Here is a 15,287-nt window from a genome sequence, read left to right as displayed (position 1 = left end):
AGCTAGATATATGGAAGACCAATTTACCAGGGCAAGAGTATACACTGAATGCACACACACCGCACAGCTAAACACCTCTGTACAGATGAACTGTTGAGTTTGGCAGGCGCTTTACCCGAAGGTGAAATAATATCAGTTTTATAATTCACTATTTACCTTCTCAAAAATTAATTATCTGCTTTTCATTTGTTAACCAATTGCAAGCATTCTTTTTTTTCAATCATCCGGTTAAACGAGTGCATCAACCAAGCTTAGGTTTCCATTGGATGGCCAAGATATTTTATTCATAGAACAATAAACTGTTCATCATTTTGTAGCCAGCAAAATAATCCACTGAAACAGTTTTATCTAATGTTTCATTCAGCTTAATTTGCTATATATATATACGATTACTATATATTCATGTTTTCTACCTGTATTTATGTTTGCAATTCATAAATTGGAAGTTTCCAGAAATTAAAGTCATATATCTTTTTTTCCAATTTACCTTTTTTTTCAACTGTTATAACAGTATAAACAAGAAACTAGGTCAAAAGTAATGTCATATAATTATGTTGTATGTCTCTGTCACCATAATGACAATTTTATCTATTTTGTGACAGAGTTATCTCCCCTTACACTGGTCAGTGACCTTCTATAGTAATGGATAGCCATACATATCTTATTGCTTTCTTTAGAGGTAATCAACACCATTAATTCTGACAAGATCTGGGTCAAATAATACACCTTTATATAATTATGAATAATGGTACTAAAATTAGCATCACATCTTTTTATAACATTCACAAACAAAAGAGTTTGGGAAAAATTAACTTTCGTCAAATAATATAGTTAGAATTGTTTCAAAATTCCTTGAAATATTTTCACATCAAATATCTTATTTTTAGTGTAAAAAAAAAAGTAGATCAATGAAATAATTAATAAATTATTTCCCTTTGAATAAATCTATAGTATTTATTTCAAATTTCCTAAAACTACGATTTCATATATTTTTAGATATATTTTTATTTACAGTAAAAGGCAAAGTTATATGACATGCCCTGTAATTTGATCCCCTGAAATTGTTTTGCCTGCCATTTCTAACATACAAATGCTAAAGTATTAAAACCAGGCACAGAATTTGAAGAGTAAATAGAATCATGTTCAGACTGAATATAAACTTCAGACACTAGAGATTCCTATTTATAATGCACTGAAAATCTTCCGTGACCTCTAAACCACAAAGATAAGACCTTGTATCTGATTCCATGGTTTTCATGGTAAGTGAAGAAACCAGAAAGGATGAGCAATATTATTTGGTAAACTTGTATGAGCACCACCCTTTCCTGAGAGGCCTACAATGGCTACCACAGGGTGGTCTCTCTTGTAGATAATCTTTATTTACACTAGTTCTCTTTAAAAACCTCTCCAAAGAAAATTAATCACGTTGTTGTTTGGATGGAAAAGTTCAAATATTTTTGCAGGTTATTGGTGCAATGGGATAAATCTGATAAATTGTACAAGAGACAAAACAAAATTTAAACCAAGAGCATTTTTGACCTTGACCTTTCAAAGCTTAAACTGTAACTCTATGAAGAAAACAACAAAAACACAAAGTGATCCATTTCAATTTCCCTGTCCCAATTGCATTTTTTTAATGAATTCATCATTGCAGTTTGAATATTATTTTACCTAGGAAGGACTGTTAGCTAAGTACAAGTAAGGGTTAAGATAATAAAGCCTTCAAATAAAAGGAGATTTCAATAAACCAAAGGTAATCATGGTTTATACTTGTATAGATCATTGAATAGACTCACCAGCTGTCTCTTTGATAATTCTAGAAGGTGACCAAAGTTTCAAATTAGGGGAGATAATCTTTAATTCCGCTGAGAAAATCTTGGGGTCTGGTCACCAGTCTACATTAGTGGAATGAATCAATGTATCCATCCTGATTGAACATGGTAATATATATAAGTATGCTGCATGTACCCCCCCCCCCCCTCTTTCTCTCCCATATTATGACAAGGGCATACAAATAAAACAAATTCTCCATCACTAGAAGCTAGAAGAGGAGATAAAGTGATACAGGACTGCTGGGCCTTTTGTTTGTTGTTGCATTGGTGTATCTTCTTTAGATGATAAATTGATGCAAATTTGATGGTCCAAACTTTGACTTTCTCATAAGTTAAGTGCCATGAAATTACTAGCTCAAGTTTCCCCAAACTACACAGCCAAAATGATATAAAGGTATCAGCAACGCATCAAAACAAGCTCCCTGACGCAAACGAGGAAAGACGTTGGGGCAGACCGAGCCAAGCACCTGCATAGTCAGGTAGAAGGCCTTTGATGTTCGTTGTTAGAGCTTGTATAATGATGTGGGACATTAAACATGCACTCAAAATTCTTAAGGATCTAAATAACATGTTCTACATACTAGTTTGTAACTTTTAAACTTTCAACTCGGTAACATCATGTTCCTTGTAATGCTAAAAAATTTTGAATGAAAGCTGCTAAAAGTTTAAGAGCTACTCTGAGAACATTTTAAGGGCTTGTATAAAACAATTTAACTTCAAGAAAAATTTATGTGCCGGAAAATTACACAAACATTTTTGGTGAAAATATTAAACTTTCGTTAGCTGACGAAAAAGAAATATATAATTCATTAAAAATTTCGAACTAAAAAGGTTTTAAGTTTATGTTTACTTTTAATGACCATGGCCACCCACAGAGAATATAATAGCATAATATATAAATGTTAAAACAACATTTTGAAACTATTTTCCCAATCATTTCAAAGAAATCTGTTTGATAAGACCTCACACTATATCATGATTATGATAAAACAAAAGTTACAACTAAGCCAACATTTTGAAACTATTTTCCCAATCATTTCGAAGAAATCTGTTTGATAAGACCTCACACTATATCATGATTATGATAAAACAAAAGTTACAACTAAGCCAACATATTTCCTCTGACTTTCAACAAATTTCCTCTGACTTTCAACAAGTGTGTCCGCTCAGGACATGCTATAGAAACAGAGATCGGAGTTATTTTCAGTGCATAGAAATTATGTCTAAAATCATGACAATAATTTTATACTTAAAAATTTACATCTAGATACATTAAATATAAATACATTTGACCTTCGCCAAATTCCCAGGTATACCCTATCAAAATGGTCAGACACATATCTATCCTATTTATACCAGTGTTTTTCCTGGGTATTTTGGGAGATTGCCATTGGTGAAAATTGGGAAATTTTGTGCGATAAAAGTAGGAAATGAAAAATTTTAACGGTGTTAATGGAAATTTTGGAAAAGGTAAACAATTATCCTTCTCTAAGAATCAAGTATAAGAATGTATACTAAAATACTACCTTTAAACTTGCATTGGGATTTCCGGACTTTTTGTTGTTTCGTCACACAAATTAGGCGTCAGCTCATGATCACTGATTTGGGAAATTTGGACATAGATTTGGGAAAAAATAACAAGAAATACAATTGGGAATGGGGCCTTATTTCGGCCCCAAATATGTAGGCAGGAAAACCACTGTATACTGACCATCACAGACAGGTAGAAAACTGACAGGTGTGTTTATTACCTGGCCCAACATGTAGCGCTATATCTTATGATGTCCAGACTTAGGGGAACAGTAAACAAGGCCTAATGATGTTTGATCTGAGGTGGCCAGTACATAGTCAACCTGTAAATAACATGTTAACACCAGGGGGTGCAGACTGGTCAGATCTAGTCTACCTGTACAGGTGTATTGTCATCAATGGACACAAGGGGTGTGGGGGTCAACAGTGTACTGGTCATCTGTCTTGAGTCAAAGATACTAGTTTATCTGTACAGGTGTAAATAACAACAAACACCAGGGGACGTAACCCTGATGGCTGGTCAAATCTATAGCATACCTGTACAGGTGTATACCAAAGGTGTGTATCACTATATGATGGGGGGGGGGGGGGGGGGGAATGCAACTGTGTACTGACCATCAAACATGCCAGTCTATCTGTACAGGTGTAAATAACAAACACAAGGGGTCCTCCACTGGTCAGTCTCTTGGGCAAAAGACATTTGTCAGAGAGTATATACTAGTTATAACGAGGATGAGGGGACGTGTGGGACCAATCAATACCAGGTAAAGTGTAACTGTGACTGAAATGTGCGAGGAAGCAGATAGAATTGCAATATATGGATCGAGAAGCTAGGTGCTGTAGGTCCTGGACAACAGAGGCGTAGGGTGCAAATGTATAAAATTGTGATGGAAGAAAAGATTGTTTAAAGTGGTCTTGGGGGAAATGTTTTGGCAGTTGTGGGAGGCGATCCGATAAATATAAGGGTGTGTGTAATCAGTTAATGTGACTTTTTGTCCAGCACTGGATCATCTATTTATGATCAGGTCAAGGTCAAAAATATATCACATAGAGAAGAAACTATATGTAGACTATAAATTTAACAAGTGTCTGGGTCAAGCTCTCATCAAACATGTAATTAGGGAGATCTATCAGATCATCACCTAATCATAAACGAGTTCTGCAGGTACATCACACTGTCATGTGTTAAATAAGGTGGATGTGTTCCAATCTGGACCTTACCTATTCAGTCAATATGGACTGTTTAGGAGGACACCATTGCACCTGTGTTGAGCAGGGACTGATGACACCTACAATTAGTCTGACCTATTGATCCCTGAGCACTGGTAAGGTAAATATTAGCCTGTCACTGTTGGTCATGGCTAGAGGGTCAGGGATTAAGGGACAGTTCACACCTCCTGGACAGTACTGGGCAGGCATGACCACATCAAAGGTCATTGATAACATCAACCTGTGTAAATTAATATGATTAGTCATACAGACAAGTGCTTGTCTGATTAGTATGGAGATATAGTCTTTCAGAATATTCAAACTTCCTTCATCACAAAAAATAAACATCAAGTCATGTCTGTCTATCAACATAATATTGTTCGTTAAAATTTATGTTTCCTGAAATACAGATCTATGTAAAAATGAAGTTTTCAGAGCTAATAACTTTACAGCGTCTATAAATGTGCATAACTTAAAACTTACACGTACATAAGTAACAATGTTTAGATTTGCTGCAAAAACCACAAAATAAACCATTTTCTTTTCATCATATTTGCGCGAGTATGTCAAATTGGAATGCAGAAAACAGTTGACAGACAGACCTATATATATTATATTTTTTTCAGATACAATTGCAAGAAAACAGTTGATTTACAAGTGCCTAGTGCAGTGTATGCATAAGATGAAAAAATACAATTGAACAGGAAACTTGATTTGATGTTGATATATATTGTGCACACCTGTACAGGTAAACATTGCAATCACATCTGGAAATACCTGAACACTCCTGGTATTTGACTAAAAGGGACTAAATCAAGTGTAAAGCAAACAAGAGTTTAGAGAGGTTGTGTTTATCTTTAAGACACTGGATGATGTTGTCCCCATAAAAATTACAAAATATTTTACATCTCTGTAGATGGTTATTCAGCACTTTTTGGATCACAATATCACACGTTTCTAAGACTTAGCATCACAAAGTTTATATGTTTAAATCATGAAATTAGAACATTGAAGTTAATTGTTGTATTAAGAATTTTCTTGAACAATTTAAAATTCAAGTTGCTATTTTTATATCCTCTTGTTTATTATTTGTTCAAAAACAAGGTTTGTCCCATTCTTTCTAAGCACAACAAATGACAAATATCAATATCTCTTATTAAAATCCCTTTCAAATTCATTTTTTCACAAAGGGACCAATATTAATGCATCCAAGAAAACCCCAATAGTGAAACACCTGACAAAAATATACTGTAAGTTTATCTAAACATATTGCTAACTATGTGAAAGGTTTTAGTTCCTTGATCCATTGTTCTAACTAACAAGTTAAAGGTATAGCTTCTCTGATCTCAATAAATTAGAATCAGGGGAGCCAAAAGCATCGTGATATGAACGTTAAAAGTGAAGACTTTTATAACATTTGATCACAAGCTTATCCTCTAGTTAACCCGTTCACTGCCACCTGTAAACAATCAAATGTACCATTATAAGCAGGACTCCATCATCAGTGGGAACCTTATTAACGGGAAAAACAAACTAAACAGGTATTATATAACCCTGTACAGCTATTCACCTTTAACTTAAAACTAGGTTTTCATGAGAACAAAGACATCAAAGAAATGTTTTCTTTCATCTGCTCTCTGTGAAATAATTATGGAATAATAAAATTACTACATCATGAGGAGATCATTAGAAACAAAGTGATGCCAAATTTATTAATTTCAGACAAAATCCAATTTGTATATCTTCCAACAGTTTTGCTTGTAAAAACATATATATAGTCTGCTGTTGCTCCCTACTGGGCATATTCATAACAGTGATTTTTCTTCTTATATAACTGGGGTCGGTAAAAAGATTCCTAACAGGGCTCGAATTTTACATTTTTTGCACTAAATTTGTACTTGCTAAAATAATTTAACTTGCAATTAAATATCAGATTCAAATCACAGTTTTGTTAAATATAAAATCATTTATTTATGCATGATGATATGAGGTGTATGGGTACATTATGTATATCAACAACATTATTGTAAGAACTGTGTCTTCATATTTTCCATTAGAACAATATTTCACAATCGATATGTCATTTTTACAGTTGTCCATGAAAAAAACTACTTGCTAAAATAAGCAAGTGCATATTTGTTTCACTTGCTTTTCTGGTATATCTACTTGCAAAGAGCAAGTAAAACAGTCTGAAATTTGAGCCCTGCCCAATGCCAAACCCCAAACCTCCCTTTATTTTCCCAATTACCATGAAAAATTCCAAAATCGAATTGCTGAGAAAAAAAGCTGTCCTGATAAAAGATTATTTTGTTGATTCAATACAGGTACATAATAAAACAGTTATACAATATTCAATTCCATATAACAGCCATGTTCAGTAATGAGTAACTTTTCCCTAAAACTGCTCTTTTCGCGATTAAAAATTCCTAAATTCGTTTCAAAAACTTTTTCCAAAAATAGCCTGAAAAATCACCGCATAAACCTTCAAGTTTCTTTTACAGGTGTTTTCCAAGAGAAGTCCTGATCATGCTGCAAGACTCAAGAAAACATTTTCTTTTTAATTTTACAAATTGATTGAAGACTAATCACAGCTGTCAATAAGAAATTTATAAAATTTTAATACTGGTATATATATACTATATAGATCTAGATAGATTTACCAACCAGATATTTTTGTCATTTTAAGAAAAAAATTAATAGATTAAATTTACTACATCAGTTTTCAGGATTGAATGACATTAATTTGAAAATAAATATCTGATGGTCCATAAGAAAACATTAGTACATATAACATAAAGTTTGTATACATGTTAGTGCAAGGCATGATTCGACTGTCATTGTGTGTTCATACAAGGAAACAATCATTACAGCTTATGGGAACTCAAGAGTCAAGACAAAAACAATCTTCCTCATGCCATATGTATTTTAGATGTGTGCATGTGTTGTAAAATTAGGTCTGTGATGCAGTCATCCCCCCCCTCGGGGCTCCTCCCATTTACTCACCACCCCTAACTCCAGTATGGTACCACTGATAAGCCTCACCATCTCTTATCTAGTCCTGCATTAACACAATTTGATGACTCAAACTACCTATCTGGTGCATTCAGTGATGCATGGCTGCTGAAACTCCCAACATGCACCACATACTTCCAAAACAATGTACTTCAAGCAACTTCAATTTTGAATTAAATCGGTATTGATTCAATAAGATGATTCCTCCCACCCCCATCATTACCAAACTTGTTTTAATATGTTAAAATTGATTACAATACTTTCAAATTATATACCTGCTTATCATTTTTATGTAACAGAAAGTTTGGGATAGTATATTTTATATAATCAGTTTATATTTAAATAAATTACTAACAGTCATTTTTTGTAAAAACTATTATTTCAACTTTTAAATTGCTTTGTTTCACTTATTCCAATACACTTTCAAAACATATACTATGAAAACTATAAAACAGAAACTTTAAATTTAAGATTCATTTTGCAGTGTTTCGTCAAGAGTTTTTGTTGATCTACTTACTCCATGTAACATCTGATGTTAACTTAATATAATGTATATTATTATCATTTTTTGTAATGTTCAAAATTACCAATGATTGCAAAAGTACAAGTTTAGTAATTCATGAATTATATAGATCACCAGGAACTTTAATATTTTGGGAAATGTTCAGATTTATAAAATAGTTTAATAGACAATGATAGACAACTATGCAAAAGAACACTTTTGACAAGACTTTTTGTACTCAGCTTAAAAGGTCTCTATTTTTACATGTTCATTAGAAATTAAAGATTATAATTCAATGAGTTCATTGAGAAATTAAAGAATATAATTCAATGAATGTCTGTTTTAGAACATATACCTCACACATATTCAGGGGACACTGAACTGCTGGAGGGATATGAGATCCCATTCATTCAGTGTACAGTAACTACTAATTCACCATGGTTGACAATGCCTTAAAATGACAGACCAGAAGTTATTTGATATGGGGACTACAGCAAGGGCATTGTCCTAGCTGTGTGACCTTGTCGGGCTAACTTTCGGGGTCACTGCGGTCAACTTCAAAGTTTTTTTAAAGCTCATCTGTGGACAAATTAATCAGGTACAGGGGTTCAGTATTGAACATCGTTTTGAGCATTTCTTTCGCTTTATTTGTTGTAAATGTATACATACAGTAGATATCCATGGCCAATTAATAACATACACAAATGTGGCCCATACAATGATTCATGGAAATGTAATCTGAAATGGTGACTATATCAATGCACTGTGATATATTATATATAACAACTCCCTCAATAAAAGCACCTGTATTCAAATAGAATGTGTTATTTCAAATATTAAAGTCAGTGTGTAATAAATATGTTATGCAAGTGTGTTAAAGAGAGACACATTTAAGCGAGTCACAATGAATACCATTATAAATTAAAAGTGCATAATTATACCATTTGCATTTTGTAGATGTATAGAAATTGTAGATTTCCATTCAGAATATGAAAACTTTAAGAGAATGACAATTTATTGTTGTACATGTAGAAAGTATATATTCCATTGGATGTCATGGTATAAAAAATTAAATTTCGACAAAGCACTCATTGAATTCTTAATTATATATGCATATTTTTTTTAAATTAAAAGTATGTTCAACATTTGAATATACTTTAAAAAAGTTATAATTTTCCTACATTAATCAATATTTGTGATAGCTATATTTTCAGCATTAAGATAATTTTCATTAGACTTATAATTAACATTTTTTACAATTTTTTATTGTAATTTGTTATCTTTTTCTTAATGCATAATAAACATAGCTTATTTTTCAACAGAACGTCATGTGAAATGATCCATTCAAACTTCATTATAATGCAAGGCTTAGCACAAATGAAGATTGAACAGTGGCAGTACATTTTTTCTATCGTCTACACAAATATGCGACACATTCCAAAAGATATTGAAATGGACAAAGTTATTTTACCCACTACAGCACACCTTGATCATTTGCATTATGCATTTACGGAATGTTTTGTCAACATAATCCATTAATGTTTGTTCAATTATAATACTTCTACACTTACGGCAGTGTAGACTCGTACATGTATCAAAACACTAATCTATGTTTTACAAGGGATTTTAAAGGTACATTGGTCAAAGAAAAAATTATTTTAATGTCTTTTGTAAATTATAAATATCTGACCTGTTGACAAAGAATGTATGAATAAGGACTATTATATGTGCTGGATAACATTAAATGCCTTTTGTAAATAATTTAATTAAGTGAATTATTAAATTGGTTATCAATATAATAATATATTGTAATGTGTTGGAATATATCCAATTGCCAATTATAAACTTCTTGAAATATTTACACTAATTACAGATTGCTGTATTGTTTATATATAGTGATTGACTTTAAAAGTTCAACAATACAATTATTGTCTTGTTACATAGACACTGATAATTTATGACCCTATAATTTTCATTTTTCAATATCTTCAAATGATTTTACCACTGAGGTACCGTAATATTGATAAATGGTCCAACAATATTGATATAATTTTAATCATAAACCCAAATCTGATGCAGTGTTCCTTTTCTAAATATACAAAAAAATGCAGGGTACATATATCATTACTGTAATATCAGTAAACATTTTAACTTTAGTCCAATCAGCCAATATACACACTGCCACACATTCATTGATTTAACATTATCACGAGTTCCATTAAAACACAATTTCTAACACATTAACATTCAGTTACACGTGTGTACATAACACATTCCAATACACACACATGTGCAGACTTACTTTAGATAATATCGTTGACCGTCAGGCATCTTCGCCATTTCCCATCCCGGGGGGAGGGGCTCGTTGTCAAGGAGGGCGTCACATGAATGCTGTCGGGCGTGGTGTGGCGAGGGTTGGGGAGGGCCCTGGGGGACTGTAGAAAGTGTCTGTTGTAAACTGGCTGGGGACGAGTGTGCTCTCATGTGAGCTATTTGAAGATTGCCCTGTGACTGTCCTGGATGACCAGGATATCCCCCCGTAGAATCATTACTGCCCTGTTTCATATGCTGAACCGGCCTTTGGGGCTGGTCAGGGGGTTTCCAAAAAGAAGCCGGCAGATTCCTCATACGGAGAGGAATCTGTCCACTCTGTCCAGATTTTGGGTTCATAACGGCATTGAATAATGCGTCAAGTTCGCTTCCACTATCCTCACGAACGTGAACAACCTGGGTCCCTTTCCGCTCAGCCTGGTCCTGCGACATTTTGTCGGCGGGCAAGCACAACACAACAAGGAAAGGAAATGTCAATATGACCTACTGCAGCAATATAATCCCACCATAAGCGAAAACACTACGTAAATCCTGAAGTTTTCCTGGGGAACTTCACAGTAATGGAGGACACCATTAACTCCAAGTCGAAAATTTTGCCTTGATGACCGTACAACTCCTAAATTTGACAAGTTCCCTTCTTGCGCGGGACAAAATAGTTCGGAGAAAAACTGTGTTTAAGCTACAATAGAAAATTATTCGCTATCGAGGTACTACATGTATTCTATTTAATATGTTTTCCGTCGATAAAGTAAACAAGTGGTACATATTGTGACTTATTTTAATATGTTTATGAACATACACTGGACCGGGACTTGTTTTGCCTCAAATGTGATAAGACCGGCGTAGAGATCCGTGTTTTGACGTCACTCGGAAACGTTTACTCAACCTTGTTAATTTGCTACACTTGTGTGTAAAACTACGGCAAAGAAAACTTTTCCGAGGATACTAAAGCTTTATATCTTTAAGTATACAACTGAATACTAGCCCTGCATATATACAAGTTTACAAACAGGCAAAATAACTTGACGAAAAAGTTTTACCTAAAGGTATACAAACACGCCTATTAAGCCCCTTGCCATATTAGGAAATTTCCGTATCTGCCGACCTGCCAATCAATGGCAGTGCACCTCTGTTTACCTGCGTAGGTGGGCCTTCGGCAAAGTCCGGTGTGGTCTTTCCCAGTGAATCATTACTATCTTTGTATTGTAGTAAGCTAATATTTCTCAATCAATTCATGTTAGTTATCCATTCATAGATTACGCGAGTTGTATAGATCTCAGCTAGACCATTCCTTGAATTTATTGTACAATGTACAGGTGCTCATTATTTGTATTTTTATTTTAATAACTAAATAAAGCATTATTTTGATTGAATTATTTGTTAATTTGTGTCGTATTAGAATACGGAGTAGAGTCTAAATCCTCAAATGCAGGTAATTCGGACTAAAAAAGTCCTACAAAATTAAAAAATCGTGGTGCTTGACCATGACCGAGCGATGTTGTCACGGGTTTCAGCATTGTAACATAACTTAGGTTATTGTCAATGCCATGATATCTAACTGATTATTGCAGTTAGATATAATATCCTGACTGACCTTGATGAGTTCAACTGGTCAACTTACACCAGCAGTTATATAATAGACTGATTAAATTGAAATAACCCATATTGATCAGAATGACATGTATAATATGTCGGTATTAAAAATAAATTCAACTTAATTTTACGAAATTTTCTACGAATACGAGTTTCTAAACTCATATAATAATCAGCATGTTTTCTTTTTGTGGATATTTTGTTAAGTTTTTGTGTCGTCTTCCCTTGACGAAACAAAAAAAAACTAATATGGAAATTCTTTCCATGAAGACAGTGATATCAAACATTGAAAAAAAGCTGGAAATTCCTAATCATTTCAGAGTCCTAGAACGTTAATTATACATGTACTGTACATGGTATTCCGATGACTCACAAAGTGGGTGAGGATCGATGTTCATTAAGAGAAAAATGTAAACTCTATCAATATTCATGGCGATGGATGACTGTACCCGGTTACTGAAATCTATCACACTTGCTCACAATGCCAGTATGCTTGGGCGTGGCCCAGTACTTGCACATAAGTTTATGTTTTTGTTTCTAGAATTTATAGTTTACAAGTTTTAATGTCATCCAAATGCATAAAAAAACATATATATAGGGAAGAGTAAAAACGGTTCCGTTATTATGATGATGTAAGCAATTACTTATGAGATACAAAAGACTATTTTTAAGTTTGGGGATTTGTGATAAGGTATTTTATAGGTTCGAAATATCTTTAAAATGTTTAATATCTATTTTTCTGCATTTTGTTTATATCGAACCGGCGAAATTGGCAAATGTTTCGCCATTCTCGATGTATATTCCGGGCTTTCTACGTAAATAAGGTGATAGTTACCCCTAGGATAATGAGGACGATGTTTAGCCGAATTGTTAGCCACGTCCCTGACACGTTTTCGGTTCGAATGTTGTAATCAATAAAGACATACGTTAATTACTAATAATCGTTTTTCCCCCGTTAATTTTTTTTACGATGTTAAGTTGACATTGCGTCACATTTTGAAACCATTGGGTAACTGGAATCAAAACAAAACATCTAAATCTAGTCATGTATATTTATTTCATGAAGAGTTTGATATAAGACGGCTGGTATTTGCTTCTTTTTTTTTATTTCAATCTGCTATTCGATTGAAAGAAGAAAATGTCTTTTTCGCGCGCCGGCTATAAAACATGCAAATCGTCTTTTTGAAGCAAAAATACGACTGGAGCAAAAAGTCAACATGCCAAAAAAGCAGTAATCTTTTTGAGACAGAAAGAATTTTCTTTCTTTTTTCCCAAGCGCTTACCTCTCGCGTAAAAACAATTCATAAGTTATTTTTCCACGTTCGTAAAAAAAAAAAAAAAACCTAAGAATGTCGTCATTTTAAAGTTCGAGACCCGATCAGTCTATAGTCTCCCAGACCCTTCCATGGCCCGGACACACGTGACCGGTTAGACTGTGATTGGTGATAAAAATTTCCCCAGCCCCCGAAACCACAGAGAAGGGATTTATCGGAAGATACTCACTTAGGCTACTTAGTTTTGTCCGGATCGCTACTACACTTGTATAGCTGTGCAGATGTGATATTATAATTACTTCAAGTGGATGGTGTAAAAACACTTGTTAATAGCCTTGAATACACACTGTTTGAAACAATTGCACAGAGATTCATGTTTTCATATTAATTTATTATATTTTTTTGTTCGAGTTAACACGTTCCTTTCCGTTCTGTCATTCCAAATCAACAGGAGCAGTTTCATGAGCATTCCCTAACTTTACTTTAGGAATTCATTTGTTTAAAATTCTAAATATTTTTAAATAAATAAACGAATAAAGACATATCCCTACCGTCGATGTTAATTTTCCTATGAGAAATAGTTTATGAATCTCTTTAGGTTCTGTATTAATTACTTTCCTATGGGAAAATGCGGATTTTTAATGTTCGTGATGCTGGGCCCAGGAGCTACTAAGACGAAAAAAGAATTGTTTAGTCGGCGAGACCAAGCCTAGGAAAAGGCGGAGTCAAGTAGGCGTTCAGCCATGTCATAGATATAGTAAGACACGTGTTATTACACTATTGTGACGTCACGGGTAATAGTGACGTTATAATGAAAATATGACGTCACACGATTGTCTCGGTGGACGGGAACGTCAAATCCGGGACTGATTTCGCCACTCTCTTATATAGAAACGAAATTGAAAGTTTCGTCTATATTTACATAAATACTAGAAATGTGATAAGTAGAAAGGCTCTTGGCATATCAAATTATTGAATTCGATTGATAATTTTCATATTTCATAGCTACTCATGTAAGATCCTCTATATTTCAGTCACCACATCGATGAATGGGCTCTCCAAAACTGCATTATACGTGTTTTCTACCACTATAACTGCTAAATTGTGAAACTCTTTTTCAACATCGACACAATCGTCTGACTTGCAGACGCGTGGACACCGTAAATTAACATTGGTACAGACATTTCTGAACACTTCGCGTCTTCTACATTATTTTCAGTACTCTGGTATAACACGATTATACCGCAGCCTCCCAAAAATATACAAACATTCACACAAATACATTTCATACAGGGGAGGTCGTTCTTAAATGACTGGTTGTATAGGATAGGTGGAAAAATGTTCACTCCGACAGAAATGACGGAGTCAAGCGAAGGAAAGTAACTCTAAGTGATGATAGCCGATACAGAAATTACACACGTGCATGCCGTTGTACAAAGGGGTTACTAAAGAAATAACGTATCTGACTGTACACGGTAATTCAAATCACCATTTAACTTTTTCCTACTGACCATTTCCGAAAAAATATTGTTTTCTGAGATTTTACATTAGCAGAGTAGAAAATACTAACTGCTCGTTTTTTTCTTCATTTTTTCATGTGATTAATTAAAGAATCTGGACTCAAAATATTAAAAGTGGAATGTTGAATATCTGTATAGTCTAGGTTTATTTCGTGCCGTGATCTTTATCAAATGGGAATCGGAACATTTATTAAGATACTATACTATATAAGAAGATATATATCGTAAGATATTTTAATGAAGTTTTCCGAATATACAACGTGTCACTCTTTCCCACGAAACACTTGATCGATCCAAACGAGCATCGGAAAGACAGCGTACTTCAGAGTACTTCGGATCTGTACGATCGTAATCTTATAGGAGCACAGGGACCTGAGAATATACCATAGGGTGTGCGCAGTTTCACAAACATGTATAGAACTATTTCTTCGTATCGCATAATTTTTATCCTCCTCGATACTCCAGGGGTTACTTTCACTGCCAT

At 33.9% G+C, this 15,287-nt stretch overlaps 1 protein-coding gene across 4 annotated transcripts in view; it reads right to left on the bottom strand.

The window, feature by feature from the left end:
* LOC138307961 (transcriptional coactivator YAP1-like) overlaps positions 1–11,349 on the bottom strand; it is a 33,853-nt gene extending 22,504 nt beyond the window's left edge. The window contains exon 1 of one of the 4 annotated variants that reach the window (XM_069248909.1): positions 10,388–11,349. In XM_069248909.1, the coding sequence (XP_069105010.1) occupies positions 10,388–10,848 (461 nt within the window). In that variant the 5' untranslated portion in view covers positions 10,849–11,349. The remainder of the gene's footprint in view (positions 1–10,387) is intronic. The other 3 variants (XM_069248911.1, XM_069248910.1, XM_069248912.1) reach the window with 3 other exon arrangements.
* Positions 11,350–15,287: the final 3,938 nt, after the last annotated feature.

This window comes from Argopecten irradians, chromosome 14 (assembly GCF_041381155.1).
Source record: "Argopecten irradians isolate NY chromosome 14, Ai_NY, whole genome shotgun sequence".
NCBI classification, from domain to species: domain Eukaryota; kingdom Metazoa; phylum Mollusca; class Bivalvia; order Pectinida; family Pectinidae; genus Argopecten; species Argopecten irradians.
This window is presented reverse-complemented; position numbering and strand designations above follow the sequence as displayed.